The sequence below is a fragment of the Apteryx rowi genome, unplaced genomic scaffold (genome assembly GCF_003343035.1).
Source record: "Apteryx rowi isolate R43461 unplaced genomic scaffold, aptRow1 scaffold_20, whole genome shotgun sequence".
Taxonomy (NCBI): domain Eukaryota; kingdom Metazoa; phylum Chordata; class Aves; order Apterygiformes; family Apterygidae; genus Apteryx; species Apteryx rowi.
In genome coordinates, this window is record NW_020448308.1 from 2,407,588 (window position 1) to 2,425,255 (window position 17,668).

The 17,668-nt window shown below is 44.3% G+C and overlaps 1 protein-coding gene across 1 annotated transcript in view; it reads right to left on the reverse strand.

Moving 5' to 3' along the window:
* MYBBP1A (MYB binding protein 1a) overlaps positions 1-17,664 on the reverse strand; it is a gene marked incomplete at its 5' end in the record, with an annotated part of 60,069 nt that extends 42,405 nt beyond the window's left edge. The window contains 20 exons of the mRNA XM_026063635.1: positions 303-437; positions 1,315-1,472; positions 2,506-2,670; positions 3,437-3,577; positions 4,220-4,312; positions 5,024-5,175; positions 5,974-6,061; positions 6,466-6,574; positions 7,249-7,455; positions 7,819-7,944; positions 8,571-8,678; positions 9,425-9,714; positions 12,092-12,209; positions 13,551-13,718; positions 14,020-14,210; positions 15,289-15,396; positions 16,093-16,167; positions 16,568-16,651; positions 17,361-17,456; positions 17,545-17,664. Of these exons, the coding sequence (XP_025919420.1) occupies positions 303-437; positions 1,315-1,472; positions 2,506-2,670; positions 3,437-3,577; positions 4,220-4,312; positions 5,024-5,175; positions 5,974-6,061; positions 6,466-6,574; positions 7,249-7,455; positions 7,819-7,944; positions 8,571-8,678; positions 9,425-9,714; positions 12,092-12,209; positions 13,551-13,718; positions 14,020-14,210; positions 15,289-15,396; positions 16,093-16,167; positions 16,568-16,651; positions 17,361-17,456; positions 17,545-17,664 (2,732 nt within the window). The remainder of the gene's footprint in view (positions 1-302; positions 438-1,314; positions 1,473-2,505; positions 2,671-3,436; positions 3,578-4,219; positions 4,313-5,023; positions 5,176-5,973; positions 6,062-6,465; positions 6,575-7,248; positions 7,456-7,818; positions 7,945-8,570; positions 8,679-9,424; positions 9,715-12,091; positions 12,210-13,550; positions 13,719-14,019; positions 14,211-15,288; positions 15,397-16,092; positions 16,168-16,567; positions 16,652-17,360; positions 17,457-17,544) is intronic.
* Positions 17,665-17,668: the final 4 nt, after the last annotated feature.

Here is a 17,668-nt window from a genome sequence, read left to right on the forward strand (position 1 = left end):
CATCACTCCCTGATGGAGCCCCAAGGGAGTCCTTCCCATCACTACCAACAAACCTGGACCAGAGCATTTCTGTGTCACAGGGCCCGTAGAAGATGATCACCACAAAAAGGACATCTCTGGAAATGCTTCAAACTGCCAGGATGACTATTCCTCATGTAAAACACAGATGCTGGCATCCAGCTTTCATGGAGTCTCTCACTTCTCTGAAGTGTTTTAATGTGCAACACTTTGTGCTTACAGACCAGTCACGGTCACAGCCCTGCCCGCAGCACAGAGTAGAAAAGTTCTTTTTTAGCACTCACCTGAAATAATAGAGAGCCACTGAAGAGTCAGTGTGCTTGCATGCTTTTTTCACAAGCCTCTCCACAAAGGCATGCAAATCTTCTTGCAGGGCATCCACTCTCCTGCAGTACTGCTTAGCGCGGCACAAAGAGTTCCTAAAAGAGCATTAAGGACACACCAGGCCATGAGCACCCAAAGCCATTACCTACGGAAAGAGCTCTGTGGAATCCATGGCTATGAACCCTTGTCACTGGGCTTAGGGCAACCCAGCGTCTCCCACTGCTCAAAACAAAAACAGTGCTAGCCGTGGGCAACAAAAGAGGCAGTTATTGCTGCGGCAAGCCAGGTGAGGATACTCACTGCTCTTCACCTTCAAGCAGCTATTTAGGCAGCAGAGTCAACTCTCATCCAAAACTCACACAAAGTAAAAGTGGCTGCCTCAAACATTGTCACCAGAGAGCTGCTTCTCAAACAGTGGGTGGAGAACAGTGCTGAAAACGCCTCACAGGAGCGCTGGGGATGGCAGGGAGCGACGTACAGAGGACCCATCACATCATGCCACATGCATTATGCCTGTGTCTAGCTTGTATCGTGCCTCACTCCTGGCCATGAACAGAGAGAACTTGCACTCTGCCTGTCTCAATAATAAGCTGTTGGCAGTTTCATTCCAGCCACAGCAGCAACTCTGTAAGCATGGGGAGTTGTTGCAGGGTCTGACTCGGTTCTCAGGGGCCTGTGGAGACATTCAGCAACACAGTACTACGCTCGTAATACCAATCATTTGATCTGTAGGATTCCACCTGCAGACAGGTTTGGCACCCGAAGTCCCTCAGACCGCAGAACTCAGACACTGATTGTTTTCCTGTGGGTTATGACTAATCATTGGGGATGGGCAACAGTCCTACATAATCTATAAGCACAGCAACTCTCTCCCATCTCAGAAAGACCCAGCTCCAGAGCGGGGGTTCAACCAAGACCGCTGGTGTCTATCAAAAGCCCCTGCCTACTAGCTGAAGGACTAAGGACACTTACGTGAAGATATGGGCTGTTTTCTGGAGGAAGTCAACCTCCTGCTTGTCAGAGTCTGAGTTCATGCACTGTTCAATCACCTGAAGCAGGGGCTCAATGATGTCGAACACCAAGGGGTTCTCTGGCTGCTTACTCAGGAACACTTCAACCAGATCCAGCACCTGCAAACACAGAGTTACTGAGCTGGGAACTCACGCAGACAGGGAAACATGATGGATCTACCCAGAGCAGCTCCTTCAGACTGGAGCAGGGCACACAGAAGGCAGAGGGGTTGAAGAAGGCTGTATTTGCAGCTGAGATCCACACACCTTCCACCATCACTTGTAGCTGAGATCCACACACTTTCCACTGTCACTTGTAATGCATGAAAAACTGACGATTAAAAGTTTGGAACTATTTTGTGCAGAAACACCATTTAGCAACAGCAGTTACAAGAATCACTGCCACCTGGCCAGACCTGCAGTCACTGTAAATAGGCACAGATTTCTGCTAGCTCCCCTGACTGATGGCTTTCACCCCCCTCACCCTGCAACCCCCTCCCTGACTTCCAGACAGTGCATTAGTGTAAAATCAGCTTCCTATTGCACAAGATCAGAATAAAAGTGCAGAAAAACCAATGGCTTGCTACACCATTCAGCCTCCTGCCTAATCTGATACCAGATGTTTCTGTAAGAGTGTGGCTGGAGCTGTCCCTGGATGCTGAACACCATGGACAGACCATGCTGACACCAGGTGGCCCAAGGTTAGTATTACAGACACAAATAACTTGGGAGTCTCACCATAATCCTCCTGATTTTATTAGCATAACAAACTAGAGGAAAGCAAAATTACCAGCGGGATTTTATGCATGTCACGCTATGTACATCAAGTTTGTCCAGCTTACAAAAACTGACAGGCATCTAGCTACCTTTGAGTAGCTAGAGGAGGAAGCTAATACTCCGAAACATTTCTGTTTAGCAAACTGAAACCGTTCACTTTTTGACAGGGTTTTGTTTAGAAGTAAGCATCTGAAGCTGCGTTCGCTGACCACAATCTTGTTGTGCCAGGTGCTGCACAATCCAGTCCCAACCTCCAGAAGCTTACAACATAAGTAAGTGTCCAAGATATTTAGTCTAAGCAGCCCACTGCATGAAGTAGACTATACCCAACTTGCTAGCGAGCCAGAAGCCTTTGTACCAAACACTGATCTCCCACCTTAATCTTAAAATCCCTCCGTAGGATCTTCTCTTTCCGCATCCTGTCTCTCTCATCCTTCTTTGCCTGGTTCCGTTTCTGCTGCTCCGCAAAGAGAGCTGAGATGTTCTCGTCAAGAGCCATCATAGCCTCATCATCCAGCTCTTCATCGCTCTCATCTCCTCCCTTTTGTTTTTTAGAAAGTAAAAACTACATGTTATTTCATGTATTTCAAAAATAAAGTTTCTAACACTCACTTGCCTGTGACTGCCCTAACCCTGCAGGGTAAGGAGGACCACAGCCACTTCGGGAACAGACTCACAGGAGGGATATAGCTATCTCCAGACTCTGGATAGCAACCGGGGGAGACAAAATGGATGCTCAGATCAATGGGAAACCCAGCCCGTGCTTCCTACCAGGTAATCCTGGCTGCAAAGTGCTAACAACAAAAAGACAGATGACTGGGAGAGGGAAGAGGTCTGGGGTTTTGACACTGGCTGCTATTGCTCCTTCAGTAAAAGAGGTTAACATGTTGCCATGTCAGCAGCCTTTATAGAAATCATTAAACACACTCCAATTCTCCTACGAGAAGTCTCCAGAATGGCCTACAGGGATCACACTCCTTCACACAGGCCAGCCAATATAGACACCATATAGCAGCATCTCAGTGCTTTAGCTCACATCAGTCTCATTTATGGCAGGCAGGAATCCAAGCTACCAGGCTAAAATTGACAAGCAGAAGCACTTGGGACCCACTAACACTAAATAAGAGAACAAGTGACTAATTCCCACAGCTTTCTTTGAAGATCCTGACCTCCTGCTTCAAATGCTGTACAAAGATGACTGTCAGGGCTCTTGCTGCAAGGGCTTAAGTAGAATGTGGGCATTACACAATCTTTCACCACCCCACACTCCCCTGGTATCTGTACCAAGCCAGACAGTCAAAACCTACCAATGCATTCCCTGCTTGGAGAACATTCATCAGCTGACTGCGAAAATCTTCATCAACTTCTTCATTCTTATCTTCATCTCCACTGTCATTCTCTTCCTCAGAGCCACCTTCATCTGAGGAGTCTCCACTTCTTTCATCATCCTGAGAAAGAAAAGTTCATCTCCTGAGCCCAGTTCTTCCAGTCCTCCTCAATTCTCAGGTATGTCACTGTTCAGAAACAAAATAACAAGCCCCAGCCTTGCCTACAGCCCTCAGATACAAGTAAGTACATCTCAGACAACAAGAGAGATACCAGGTCTTCACAAGACATATTAAATGAATCTCAAAAAGAAGCCTCCAAGGAGTAACTGAAGTAACAGCCTTTATCCTACTCTCCTTTTTGCTGATGCTCATAATGTTCATGAGTCAAATCTTTGCAGCTATTAAAACTCAAGATCTTGTATCCAGATGGCTGTGCATCACAGCACTGATTCAGTCTGCGGCTGCAAAAAAGAGAAGCCTGTGCTACTTTCAGGACATGGTCATTTGTTGTCAGGAAGTCATCTATTCAAACAGCCATACTTTCAACAGCATTTTTCTTCAAGGCCAAAAGGCTAATAAACATGCACTTTCAACATGACATTTGCACTTAGCACATTGAAAATAAATCTTAACAGAGCAGCAGCCATTTTCTTTAAGACAAAGAAATGCAATTACGTCTATTACCACAGATCAGAAGGACCATTATTTTTAAATGGTGACGGTCTGAAAAGTATTTGGTGCAAGTAATGATGCATCAGTTACCGTGTCCTCCGGTGCAGATTTGATCTTTTTGTCAGATTCTTCCATCACAACAACAGCACTTTCTTCATCCTGATCCTGGTATGGGTCAAGAACCTGCAGAAAAGGGGGGTTGTTTGTTTTTTTAAAATATTTTATTTTGATGCATTTCTTGTGCACAATGGACATTAATTTCAGCACGATGAGCAGCTGAATGATGACATAATAAGTAACAGCATTCAGCTTTCTGGCTTATAACGACATGTTTATACCAGCTACCTATGGAAATCCATAACATGCGTTAAGTTCTTTCTATAAGTAACAAAAAGGTGGAGAAAACAGAAGAGATAGGAGAGAGATCATCATTTTGACTTGTTACAACTTATGTACTAGATTCATCATATAAAGGGCCTGACGGCTGATCTTGCAATCCATATATTACTGTCTCAGAAGACATCACCTTACTTAGTGATGTGACCAATTCAGATTTTCAGTGTCAGCTATTTTTAGCTTAGCCTGTCTAGAAAAAAATAAAGGTTACTATTTATACTCACATATAAAACCTACCAGCTATTAAAACTGACCCAGAAATTTCCTCAGCCTAAAACTACCAAAGAATACAGCCAAAAATAAGCAGACACCGGCTCCCATAAAGAAAATGTCTTGCACACTGCTTTTAAAATTCAGTAGTGCATATGCCAGACCCATTTTCTAAATCAAGGAGTCTTTTATTTAATCCCAAAATAGAGAATAGCCAGGATACATGCTTCTATATCTGTTAAGGGCAAGCCAGGCAATCAGTAAAATCCCTTCTAGTGTCTCACTTACATCCAAGATCAGCTGCAGGCCTCTCTTGGTCAGATTAGGGCATATCCTTCCAAACATGCTCTTGGAGATCCGACGTATAAGCAGGCTAGGCTGGGCAAGGAGGGAGAGAAGGATTTCCACAATCACCTCAACCCATCCTGGCTCTGAGTTCTCTGCACAGGAACGAACAGCTAGTCAGCAAAAGTATATTATTTCATAGTGTTTCCAATGAAGTCTGGAATCATAGCAGCCCATGAAAAGTGCTGGGGTTTGAGAGAGGTCCATTAGTCTAAAAGTTTGGGAACCCTGATCTACATACAACCAAGTCCTCATAGAACTATAGGTCTTACTTTCACAGTACCTTCAAATTTACACAGGGATTTAAAGAGAACAATAAGACCATTAGAGAGGAAGTCATAAGAATAAGTCAGGTTCTTTGCTGATCGAGTCTCGGTCTAGCTCCCCAGACCCTAAACCAGGACTAGCTTAAAGCAGCTAACAGGTTGGAGCCACACACAGGGCACATTCGCATTGCCCAGAGCTTGAGGTTTGAAAGCATCAAGTTTCAGGCCTGCTGGCTGTTACAAAAGCCCACAGAGCGCTAGCTCTGCCCTGGCAGGCAGGAACCACCACTTTGGTCAAGTTGTCAGTGAGCACAGATCAATGATGTAAAGGGAGTGAACTCCCTTGGCCGCTGTTCATCTGACCGACAGTCAGCTCTGAAGCCCACCTGTCCTGTAAGGGGCAAGCAGGAGTGAAACCCACTTGGGATGGGTACCTACCTGTACCTATCCAAGGAAGAGATTTGGAAAGACAAGGAAGGATAGAGAAGGGGAGAGGCGATTCTCCTGGAGATGAGTGCATTAAGCCACAACCGATGCTGCCAGAGTGCTTCACTAATGCAGAACTGCCACTGTCTTTGACAGAGCATTAATAATCCCACCCCATCTCTTTCTGCAGGAAGGACTCACCAGTCTTTTTCTTCTTGGGTTCCTTGCTAAACGCCCTCTCTGTGCAGTCCAGAAGGTCACTCAGAAGTTCCATTGTTTCAGCTGGATTCTGTTTGATAGCAAACAAACACCCCACCCTGTGAATTCCCTGCTACCAACAGCAACACAAGGAATATATCCTGTATCCAAGGATCTCTTCCTTGGATAGGTACAGATTAAAATCAGCTACTATGACCCCTTTGCAGAAAAAAGTATGAAACAAAACAGGAATTGTTCCACTCATGCAGCAAGTCAAGGGCAAAGCCAATGCTCAGGCCAAGCTCTGCTCTCATAAGTTGAGGTCTGCAGTCAGTATAAGAATCACAGCTTATTAGCTGCCAATTGTCCATTTAAGAAGCTAGAGGCTTCAAAAGAATGGATCTCTGAACACAAAGAAACTCTAGCTGGGTGTTCAGAAAGCGCAGCAGTTATCAGCGCATTGTACGCCATTTAAGTATGCTTCAGGGGTGTTACCTTGAAAAGATGAATGGCCATTAAAAGCAGAAGTTGCTGGAAAGCAAAGATTTTGGCACTGTCTGATTTATTTTCCTTCTTCTGCAGGTTCTTCACAGACTGAAGTGTTCTGAGGAAAGAAAAGCTTATGAGTCCTTCACAATTACAACAGTGAATCCTCTCTTATGATCAAACTAAAAACACAACCACAGCCACTGTACCATTTTCTGTACTCAACGTTTAATTTATAGATACTGGGCTTACACATGTAGGATAAAATCTTAACCCAACAACAGCATCTCACCCTCTGTGTAGCTTATGAAAACCTCTGCATTTCAGCACAGGCTGAATTCTTAATACTATAGTCAAGGTGTAGACCTTCATGGGAGACCGAGTTCAGAAAAGGGCAAGTTAGAGTCACTGGGAACTCAGAACAGACATTACTAGGAGAAAAAATTAGCAGACTTGGAATTGAGTTTGGGAGAATGATTATGAATGAAAACGGAAAAGGACATGGCCACCTATAGACATTTAACACACAGAAAGAACAAGAAGAAAAGAGTGGGGTGAGAGGGAACAAGAAGGCATCCCAAAACCCAGTCCCAGGTGCTGCATCCTCAACAAAAGGAAGAAACAGAACTGCCACTGCCTATGAAACGGTTCCACTACAGCAGCCAGGACATTTAGAGGAGGACTGGAAAATACAGGCAATATGCTTTTATTGGCCCAAAGAGAGACTATAAGTAGGGTTTTTCCACCTTCTTCATCCCACCAACTCAGCACCCAGCTTTCCAAGCCTCTCACCTCTCCCAAGCATCCCTCTGTTCTTTAGTAAAAGGCTTCACAGCTTTGACATGCTTCTCGCTGGAAAGCAACTCATTGGCATACTCAACAAGGAGAAAGATCCACAGCTTCCCATCTGCAGTCACACCATGGATGTGCTTCTCCCTCAAGGCTGCAGCCTCTGCTGTATCCCCCAAGACAGTCAGGGTGTTTAAAGTCTGAAGTAACCTGCAAAGGAAGCAACCAGCATGCTCACATGAGAGGAACCAGACGGCCTTTTCCTTTTCAAAATACCCAACACAGGTAGAGCACTCTCAGAGAACTCAACTCTGCATCTACCTGATCATCAGACACATATTCAGCAGGTTTGCCATGCAAAAATACAGTTTTGTTGGACACAAATTAAGGATCTTTGGGAAATATTTCTAAGGTTTCCTTAAAAAAAGTAACTTCCTGCTCCTGGGGTCAAAAAGAAATGCTCCAATAGCAGCTCAAAAGCCCAAATCTCTTGCCATGCCATTTGCAGAGTGATCTTATCCTCAGGAAAGGAGAGAAATTTCCAAGCATAAATCATGCAAGCAAAATCCTTACCCAAAGAAGTAGTTTGCTGCCAGTGAATGAGCCTGTTCATCTAGGGGCTCTGACGGAAGGGCATTTGTCTCAGGTATTTGGGAAGCTTTTTTCTTGGTCTCAAAGAAAGCATGGAAGAAGCAAAACCTAGAACAGATAGAAGATGAGAAAAAAATTAAGAGTCAGCTTGGAAATAATAAAGCAAAAATAGTCCATGTGTACAAACCAAATAGAACACCACACGACATATTTACCTAGCATTTTTATTCAAGAATGTCCTGAGAGATGTCACTATTTACAATAAGCCCCTTTCCTTAAGGTACACAAGGTAAAGAGAGATGGATGCTCAGGACTTCACAGAAGTGCACTACTTCAGGTAACACACTACAGCACTCATCTCAGGCTGTCAGATTTGCATCATATTCTCCAAGACATTTAAACTGATAGATAAATACTATCAAGAATTGATGCAAGGATTAGAAATAATACCTTCAAAACAGTCTAGGTAACCAGGAACCTAAAGCTTACTGAAAACAAATGAGGCTGAGTTGATTTTAAGTACCTAAATTACTTATGTGAAGAGTCTGGCTAAGTTTGCAGAAGTTATTTGTGAAAACAGAACCTGGTCTTCTAAATGACTAGATGTTCTGGAATATTTTCACTGATCGATCTGTCTAGTCCCATGGAGACAATTTAGCTCTATAGCACTATTCTAACTAAACAGAATTATTCCAACTACGTGTGACATTAAACAGTCTTTAAATCATTCCCACCTGGAAATGTCCATTACAAGGTTCTCTTCTTTCTTCACAGGGCTTTCAATGATACTAACAAGTCGGTGGATGATCCATTTTCTTAATCGAGCCATCTTATGTTGAGCTCTTTCAATAAGCAAGTGGACACAATCAGTAGTTTGAACACTACATTGAATTACACAAACCACACAGTCAACTGCAGCAAGAGGGGACACTGGACGTAGTTCTGTGGGGACTTTCAGCCATTCAGAGGCTTTAAGCTAAAGATGGCAAAGTGGGTTATGCAGTAAGAAAGCAACAGGTACAAAAGAAGAGAAATAACCTTCTCACTATGCAAAAGATGGTCCCTCTTACTCCACTGAGGTACTGCATTCTACCAAAAAGCACCTCAAAAACTGCAGTACTGCACCTATAACTTCATTCTACTGACAAGTTATAACACAGAGACATGCTGCTTTAATAGTTTACATCATTTAAAAGAGGCCTCCCCGCAAGTAACCCAGTACCCACAGCACCAAGCTGGGGTATTCACTGAGCAGTGACATAAGGGTAGTGCCAGGAAAGCGGATAAAGCATTTTTCTGAGAAGTTTTCCTAACTGGAAATTGCTACAAACACATAGCAAGTATTTACAGGCTACTCTTGGGACATGGAACTAAGTGATCTGCTCTGTTTGTCTTGCCCTGGCAAAAGTGTCAGATGTCAAGGTTAAGTCTTCTAGGACAGAGGGAACAGAACAGGAGACAATGGCCTGCTCATGGCAAGGGAATTGGCTACTGCAAACATCGACGGCCCAAACCAAACTTCACGCAGGTGGCTCTTCTAATCATAAGTCAGAAAAAGAAGAGGAAGGTGCATCATTAATACACTCACATGTTTACATTTTCTTGGTTCTGCTTTTGCCGATTAGTTGAAAAGTCTAAACAACAGTCCAAGTCTGGCCTAAGGAACATGTCTTTGAGCCAGCTGATGTATTTCTGCAATGCCACTGGCTGCAGGTGTCTCACTACCCTCCAAATGCTGGGAACCACCGGATAACCTTGATTGGTGAGAGCAGAGAAGCCGATCATCACTGCCAGCTGCTTCTCCGGATCATCACAGCTATTCAGAAATGCATCTACATATGCTTCCATCTCTGGAGCAAATTTAAATCGGTCCGGAAGCTGAAACACACAGTCCAAACAAGCAGGTTAGAAAACTCGCACTGAGTCTTGAGTGTCTATAGGAACTCAAATCACTGCACAGATTTGATTGCAATATGAAAATTAAAGTCATGTGTCTGAATATTTACCATAAGGGATCCTGCAAACCATCAATTTCATGTCATGGTCAGCCAAGCTGCTTCCTCACATACATACCAGGAGGAAACCACAGAATCCTGGCATGTACCAGCATCAACTCTTCAGTTTGGACTTTCCCAAACAGTCAAGCTTCAGCAGGCTGGACTACACGCTGACCAGTGCGGGTAAGCTCATAGGCTCAGAGGCTGGGGGAGAGGCCCAGAAGTTTCTCACATCGTCTGTCTTGTTTTCCCCTTTATTCAAAAAATGCCCCTACATCAGTTCTGCTCTCATCTAGTAGCTCTGGAGCCTGATAAACCACAGTGGGTAGAAGAAATTCCATCTTTTCTCTCTGCTGTTTCAGAAGCGTTGAGATATTCTGAAAGGAGGGGGGAACTGACAGGTTCAACTTCAACCTAAAACCCATGTTCTGAAGGGTTGCTGTTTTGTGCTAAGGCCCATCCTCAGTCCTGCCACTGATCTGTGTAGCGTACAGATGGTTGGCTGCTGGCCTTGGAATATCATCCACCAGCACATGGACTACCAGAACATGCCCCATTTCACCCACAGTCCCATTTCTTGGTGTTCTTTCACAGCCCACAGCGTTCATTCCCCATTCACTTGTTCTGGAAAAAACAAAAGTATAATTGGAGAAACCTTAAAGGGGGCAAGCTGTGGCTTCATTCCAAAAATGTAATGTAACTTTAGTAAATTAATAAACCAACTTGTTTTGTTTAGTGTCATGTTCAATACAGTGACCTGGTGGGAGCAGAAACAGTAGCGAAAGTCTAGAGAATACTGGTCTTTAAATAAAGGGTCTATAAATACCTAAGTAACTGCAGATCCATCCAAGCATAACACATATACCACCGCAAGAGATTTCATACAAAGCACAACCTAGCAAGCTCTTGCTTTCATTCGGTTGGTAAGTCCACACTTGTGCAGCAGTATGAAAGCCATGAGAAAAACTCCAGGAGAATCTTTACTGTAAACAGGCTAATAACTCACAATGGGGGTTTCATCAATCATCTCTCAATAAAAGCAAATCAAGTGCTCCCGTTAAAAACCTGGATTTGAGAAGATGATAATTTAGAGTCAATACCAGATTAAAGCTTCATCTAGTTCCATCTCCCACAGCAACCAGAATCCCAGAAGAAAGCGTAAGATAACAGCATCTGCTTTCCAAAATAAACAGCTGCATTAAGGAACAAAAAAGTCAGCCTAAGATCTTTCCTACTTCCTCATCATCACCAGTACTAAGAGCTTCACTTTCAGCTTAGTCAGACAGTCTTTTAGACTTCAGTAGATTTGTATGTTTCTGACAGAAATTTAATTAATAAGTCTTTTGATGCACAACACAGCCTAGTTCACTCTGCAGGAGCCATACAAAACAAGATACAATAAAACAACTGAGTCTGCAGATAAGCCCTGGAGAAAGTTGTTCCATTAAGGGAGGCACTGTGGTAAGCATTTTTCCAGAGAAAAACTGCATTTCTGCTGTTGTTTTGGTACCAGGACAGAAAGACTGCAAAGTCCCTCCTCTCCCAAGAGGACACAACAGTTTTGAGGCCCACAGCAGACGGATTAGCATTAAGTTAGCAATAAAGGCCAAGCCAAAGTCTGTTTTTACCAGTACTCCCTTTTATTCTTCCTCCTCTTATTGCAGGGCTATGCTGCTTGTTTTCTTCCCAGGAGGGAGGGAGAGAGGAGGAGTTCCAAAATCCAACATCCAAATCAAGTTTGTATTTAAGCCTCAGAGATGTTTATCAAACACAGCAGTGAAGTACACAAAAGCATGAGTAATCCCTCTTTGCTTTTGCCTTCAAATGCTCATGCAGCCTCCAGCACAATTACAGCTAGAAAAGAAGTTTCCGGACATGCAAAGTCAAAAGCACTGTTAAAGGTTGACATATGACATTGTCAGTGTGCTGAGGGCAGCCCTTACCCTGCTTCCACCATCATTAGAGCTTTCTCAGCAACATCAGCGAAAGCAGGAGGGTCAGTGCTGAACAATTTCAAAACCCCCTAAAGTAAGTCCGAATAACAATACACAATCGGCAATGAAGATCAAATACAGCCTATACTCAGCCTGTTACAACCAACAGCCATACAATAACCCTGCTTTTTGTAAAAGTCAAAGGTCTAAAACCACTTAAACTTTACTTACACAAAGCATCAGTAACCAGGATTCGGGAGGGGGGATTTGCTATTCGGTACAGTGCCTTTAACCCTAAGCATGCAGCATTCTCAGAACACCTACCTGAGTTGTCACCACGTGTTCTCCGTAGTGCTGCATCACCCTGCCTTTAAGAACCATCCGCAGCTGATCCAGGGACAACAGCGGAAGAGCACTGCCCAGCAACCGGTAGCACATGTAACTGAGTGGAAACAAAGCGGATTCCCTCAGGTAGAGGCACAGCAGTAAAACCGCACGCAAGGATAAGACGGAGAAAAAGTGGTGGTAGGGCAGGCTGCATGAAGCACGCCAAAAAGAAAGTCAAAAATACCCTGCTCGCCAGCATTCAGAAGTCCTACTTCCATAAGTGTTTCCTGTGACTGGGAAAGTTATAAGATCTCTGCCCATAATGTGTCCTCTGGTCTCTAGAAATAGATGAGTCTTCACCAGCACCTCCTTCATCAGTCAAGACACCTTCTGGATCTCTTCTCCCCAGGTTTCTACTTCCACAGACCTTATAAGAACTTATCTATATTTGCAACTTGTTGCCAAATTTGACCAAAATTGCCCAATAGGCTCAAGAGTTATTAGATAGACAGCATCAGCCTCATTTCTCTAGGAAACTGGGCTAAAAAAGCAACGCTTTTGAGCATACAAAGGGAATTTTTAGACTTGTCTAGATACTGGTTTAAGCCAAGTAACATGAGACTTAAACTGCTCAGGCTTGGAAAACAGTTTCCTTTCACAGTGACATTCATGTAATAACAAAATTCTTCAGAAGTGCAGCCCTACAACTTTTACACTCTTGATCTAAGAAAGATTTTAACCTAGCCACAAACTGTCTTGCTATGGTCCAAATTAAATGATACTCTTCCAAAACGCTCTCAAATTTGCATTAAAGATTTTGCAGCATTTTTATACAGCACCAGGCCCAACAGACATCTGAGAATCTTACAAATATCTCGTATTAGTCTTGTAAAAAAAGTTGAAATAGTTACTAGTTATCATTTCCAGCCACAGCCATAACCTATTTAAAAACACAGACCATGTCAGATCCCAAACCGACAGAGCCCAATAATAGCTAGACATTTCAATTCAGTCCACCCAACAAAGCACAAACTCAGCAGTATTAAACACAAATGTTAGAAATAGAGTTTGTCTACACGGGAGCTGCAGTGCTAAAACAGCAAAGCAGAACAACTCTCCCTCCCAAACACTTGGAGGGGGCAGTTCAGCTTAGTCTTGCAGGAGCAAGCTTTACACCTGATGAAGTTCATTACCTTTATGTGCTGCCCTAATTAAATTTAAGCCCAAAGTAGTTAAATGTCACAATTCTGACAGAAATCTTACTGATAACTTCTGGATTTAGGCTTCCTATTAAGTTTCTCACGAATACCTGAATAATCCAAAACGAATGTTCTCACATTGTTCACAAGAAACCATCATTTCCATCCCACCCCATAGCAGCAGCAGGACTGGGGCAAGAAACATAATAATCAGGTAATACTGAAAACAAAAAACAGCTTGTTTTAAAACAACAAACCTCACAGGTCCTGATTTCTCCTTGACTAGCTCATTCTCCACCGCTTCTTTCCAGAAGAGTTCAAAGGCACCTTCCCTCAGTGAAACTTGTAGCAAATCATACCCTACACTGGGCAATTTCTTGTCCTTCTTCTCAGACTTGGCAGCACTTTGCAGAAGTTCTACAAGTCTAGGAAAAATATATATATAATGTGAGAGATCTGACCTGGAAAAGGATTGCTGAAGGCCAAATTCATCCTGCTGAAGAGAGCAGAACATTTCCAGAGCACCACGGGCTGTGGACAGCCAGGTGTCACTTAGGAGGAAAAACACAGCTATCTATAATTTAGGAACCTACACAAAAGTGAGTGCCTAACCCTCAGCAGCACCTGGTGAATACAAGCAGGTGTCAGAATGAAAGCCACATTTCTCTCACTGCTAAACAAGAGGCTGAGGACATTGCATTTTATGTTCCTTACTCAAAAACTTACCTGGGAATATTCTCCTCATTTACAATAGTAGGTGAGCCAAACAGCTTCTTCAGTTTTTTAGGTTTCAGAACACCAGGGAACTTCTGTATGCCCACAAGCAAAAGATGCAAGTTCTCTGGAGATTTGAAGGCTGAAGTGAGGTCAGCTTGCAAGATGCCAAATAGGACCTCCTCAAACACAGCTTCAGGAACCTAAGCAGGAATGCAGATGAGAGAGCAGACAAGAAACACCTGACGGTGTTTTACTAGCTCACTCTGCAGTATGTTCATAAAATGCCCTACTGTGCAGATATTTTAAAAACCTGTGCTGTTCTGGAAACTGTAGAAATTCTCTTTGTGATGATGCAACCAAAAATAAAGAGTGAATTTGTGTCCAGTATTGCCATACAGGCCGCAGGTGTTTAGCCATGTGGAGAAGGACAACCTGTTGTCATTAAATAGCAATTCTGTCCATTGACTCCAGCTGCAATTGCTCTGTTGCAGTCTGACTGCTCCTGCCTGTACTGCCATGCAGCACTCGGGAGGACAAAACACTCTTCTATTAGCTTTCAATTACATTACCTAAAAAAGGAGCTACTTATTTCAATAGGATTTACTGGTAAACAACTGCATTTAAAGTTTTAGAGGAAACTGGACCTAATGTTTTCCTCAATAAGATAGAAAAAGCATAAAAACTGCTTTCATTTGTATTTATTAAAAGATAGGATTCAAAATACATTAAAACCTTCCATCAAGATTAGATGACCAGGAATATTTCCATATAAAGTATTGCTTAATTTTGATTTAATGCTGTAAGTCTTCACGACTACCAACAATATCCATGCAAACCAAGGAAATAAACAGATATTTTTTCCTTTTACTACCTACTCAGACTTCCTTTACTCCCTGTTCCTACATTCCTTTCACTCCCAATAGCCCAAAATTCAGCCTTGGGCCCAAGTAACATATTAGAAACTTGGTGCACATATAAGGAGCTTTGTTGTTCAGAGTTTTCAGCACATCTGTCTTCAAAAGAGCAGAGGACCTAATGTGCCACCCAAACAAGTCAACTGGGAAAAGCCAGAATAAGGGTTTGTCCATGATGAAAGCAGACTAAAGGGAATCATTTGCAGAATAAAGGCATCTGCCCACAAATACAGAAAATAGCTGTTACATTTCAAATTCACTCTTCCACAACCTCCTCTCTTACTTTCAACCATGAACAAACCAACGGAAAAGCAGTCCTCTAAGCAAAGTCCTCCCTCCCATCCAACACATACTGAGTCTATACCTCAGAAAGGATGTCAACAAGAGTTTTTCCAGGGAGATCTCTGAGGTGTGCTTGATGATGTGCCAACTGCTGGAGAAGCTGGATGCTCTCCAGCAGAGCTTTCTGGTCCTGGAAAGCCAAAAATAGAGAACATATATCTAAGGTTAAGCTGAAGGCTCAGATAATAAACCACTCTGAGACCCACATGTCTACTTACAATAAGAAGCCTACACAATTGCTTCCTGATATACAACTCAGTTCTTCCCAATATGGTGTTTTCTGGCTGTATATGATAAAGGATCCCTTCCTTCCAGGTGAGGTAGGGACTTCCTGTACTATCTGACACAGTTCTTACATTTAGGGTAATCACTTAATCCATCCACCTCCCCAGCTCCATCCAGTCTCTCCAAGCTTTATTTACTATTATTTCATCTATGCAAGTTTTCTTAACCATCCTTTTTCTTCCCATCTTCAACTTCCAGCTGAGAATATCACATGATACCATGAAGTTTGAGCTGTTGGTGACCAACTGTCAACTTCTGGATTCATATGATCCCTTTTACATGAGCATCAAAGCATCTCACAACTGATTCATGCCACACTCTTCCAAATGCACAATGCTAACTTCTGTTATGTATCAGGAATAGACATTCAAAAGGCACAAAAAGCCTACGGAAAAGGCAAAAGAAATGAAGTGGACTTGATGCTCCAAAGTCTCATCTCATGCACTAGCCAATGAGCCAGCCTTTCCCTCTAGATCCTCTCTCCACTTCAAGACAACTCCAGAATCATTACTGACAAATACCATAACAATACTAACATTACCTTAATAAGCCGGCCTGACTGAAACAGAGCCATAACTCCAAAAAAGTTTCCAAAAGCAGCATTTCTCACAAGTTTCTGAAAAGAAGAAAAAAAAATCAGAGTAGCAATCCACCCCACTGATGGGTTAGATCTCACATTCAGCTATGGCTCATACCAGTAGAACAAACTGTCTGGAAGATCTGGTCTTGAATGTCCTTTCATATGAAGATAATACAGCCAAGAGCAACTCCCTGCACTGTGTTTAAGAACCACTATCTTAGACTGTTTTTCAGGCACATGTGCAAATCTCAGCTAAGACAGGGCTAGATGACAATACCATCAACTTCCAGTTTTTACAAATATTTCAAGTCCCATTATAGTCATTTATCTTAGAAAGAACTCCAAAAGCTATGGTATCCAGATGTCAAACTTTCAAAGAGCAGAAAACAGTTAATTTAACCTACTTGTTGGCTGATGCCGCTACGAGCCCACTCACCTTTTTCACTTTTTCCAGATTGTGTTTTTCTTTTATCTGTTCCAGGACACTGCACACTGGAATCTCCTCAAAAGCCTGCAAAACCTGGGGAGATGGGTGAGACAGCACAGCCTGCAGTTCTTACATCCTACGACGCTTTATGGAGTTCAGCCAAAGCCGAGCTGAACAGAACACGAGACGTGCTGCTTTATTAGGCCAGAACAGAGCGCACCCAGATCAGGAAAACGTGCGGCAGGATAAGAACCAGTTAGACATAAATATACTGGCTGACTTTTTTTTTTTTTTTTTGCTTTTTATGACACGAGAGCATTTTGCTGTACCCGCACGACCCCAAAACAGAACCAGCGAAGCCGCGCAGCACTGGCAAGGCCCCGATCCAAGCGGGAAGCAGGCGGGCTCGTCCGCGCTACCAGCCCGTTGGGCGACACGGGGTCGCGTCCCGCCGACGACCCGGCTGCCGGGACTCTGGTCTGGCACAGACGCAAGCAGCACGGACAAACGCTGAAGCACGGGTTGAAGCTGCCTTCCCAGCTCTCCCGCAGGAAGCATCCCAGCGCCGGGACCAAGCCCGTGCCGAGAAGCCCCGACAGCTCTAAACGCAGCATGTTTCAGAGCCCGGCCAAACCCTGCAAACGAAGGGCGTTTGCTGAAGCAGCGCAGAGCGCCGCAGCGTGAGCGGGACCCCGGGAACCTCGTAGCTTCGCAGCTGCGCGGCTTTCAGCACCGAGCGGCAGCACCGGGGGCTGCGGGGCCGCCCCGGCCCGGGGCCGCCCGCCCGCCCGCGAGCACTGACCTGCGCCAGGGCCAGGCTGAAGCCGGGCCGCGCCGCCTCGCGGGTGGCCGCCAGTCCCTCCACCAGGCGCCTGAGGGTGTACTGCAGCTCGTCGTCCTGCAAGAGAGAGCCGGGCCGCGGCGATGCTCGCCTCCGCCTCTCCCCACGGCGCCCCGGCCGCCGCCGCCCCCCGCCCCGGCCTCACCTTCCTGCCGTCCCGCAGGTGCCGCAGGAGGCTCTCGGTGGCGGCCAGCCGCACCTCCTGCTCGGGCTTGGCGATGTCCCAGAAGAGGTCGAGGAAGGCGCGGCCCTGCCGCAGCACCCCGCGG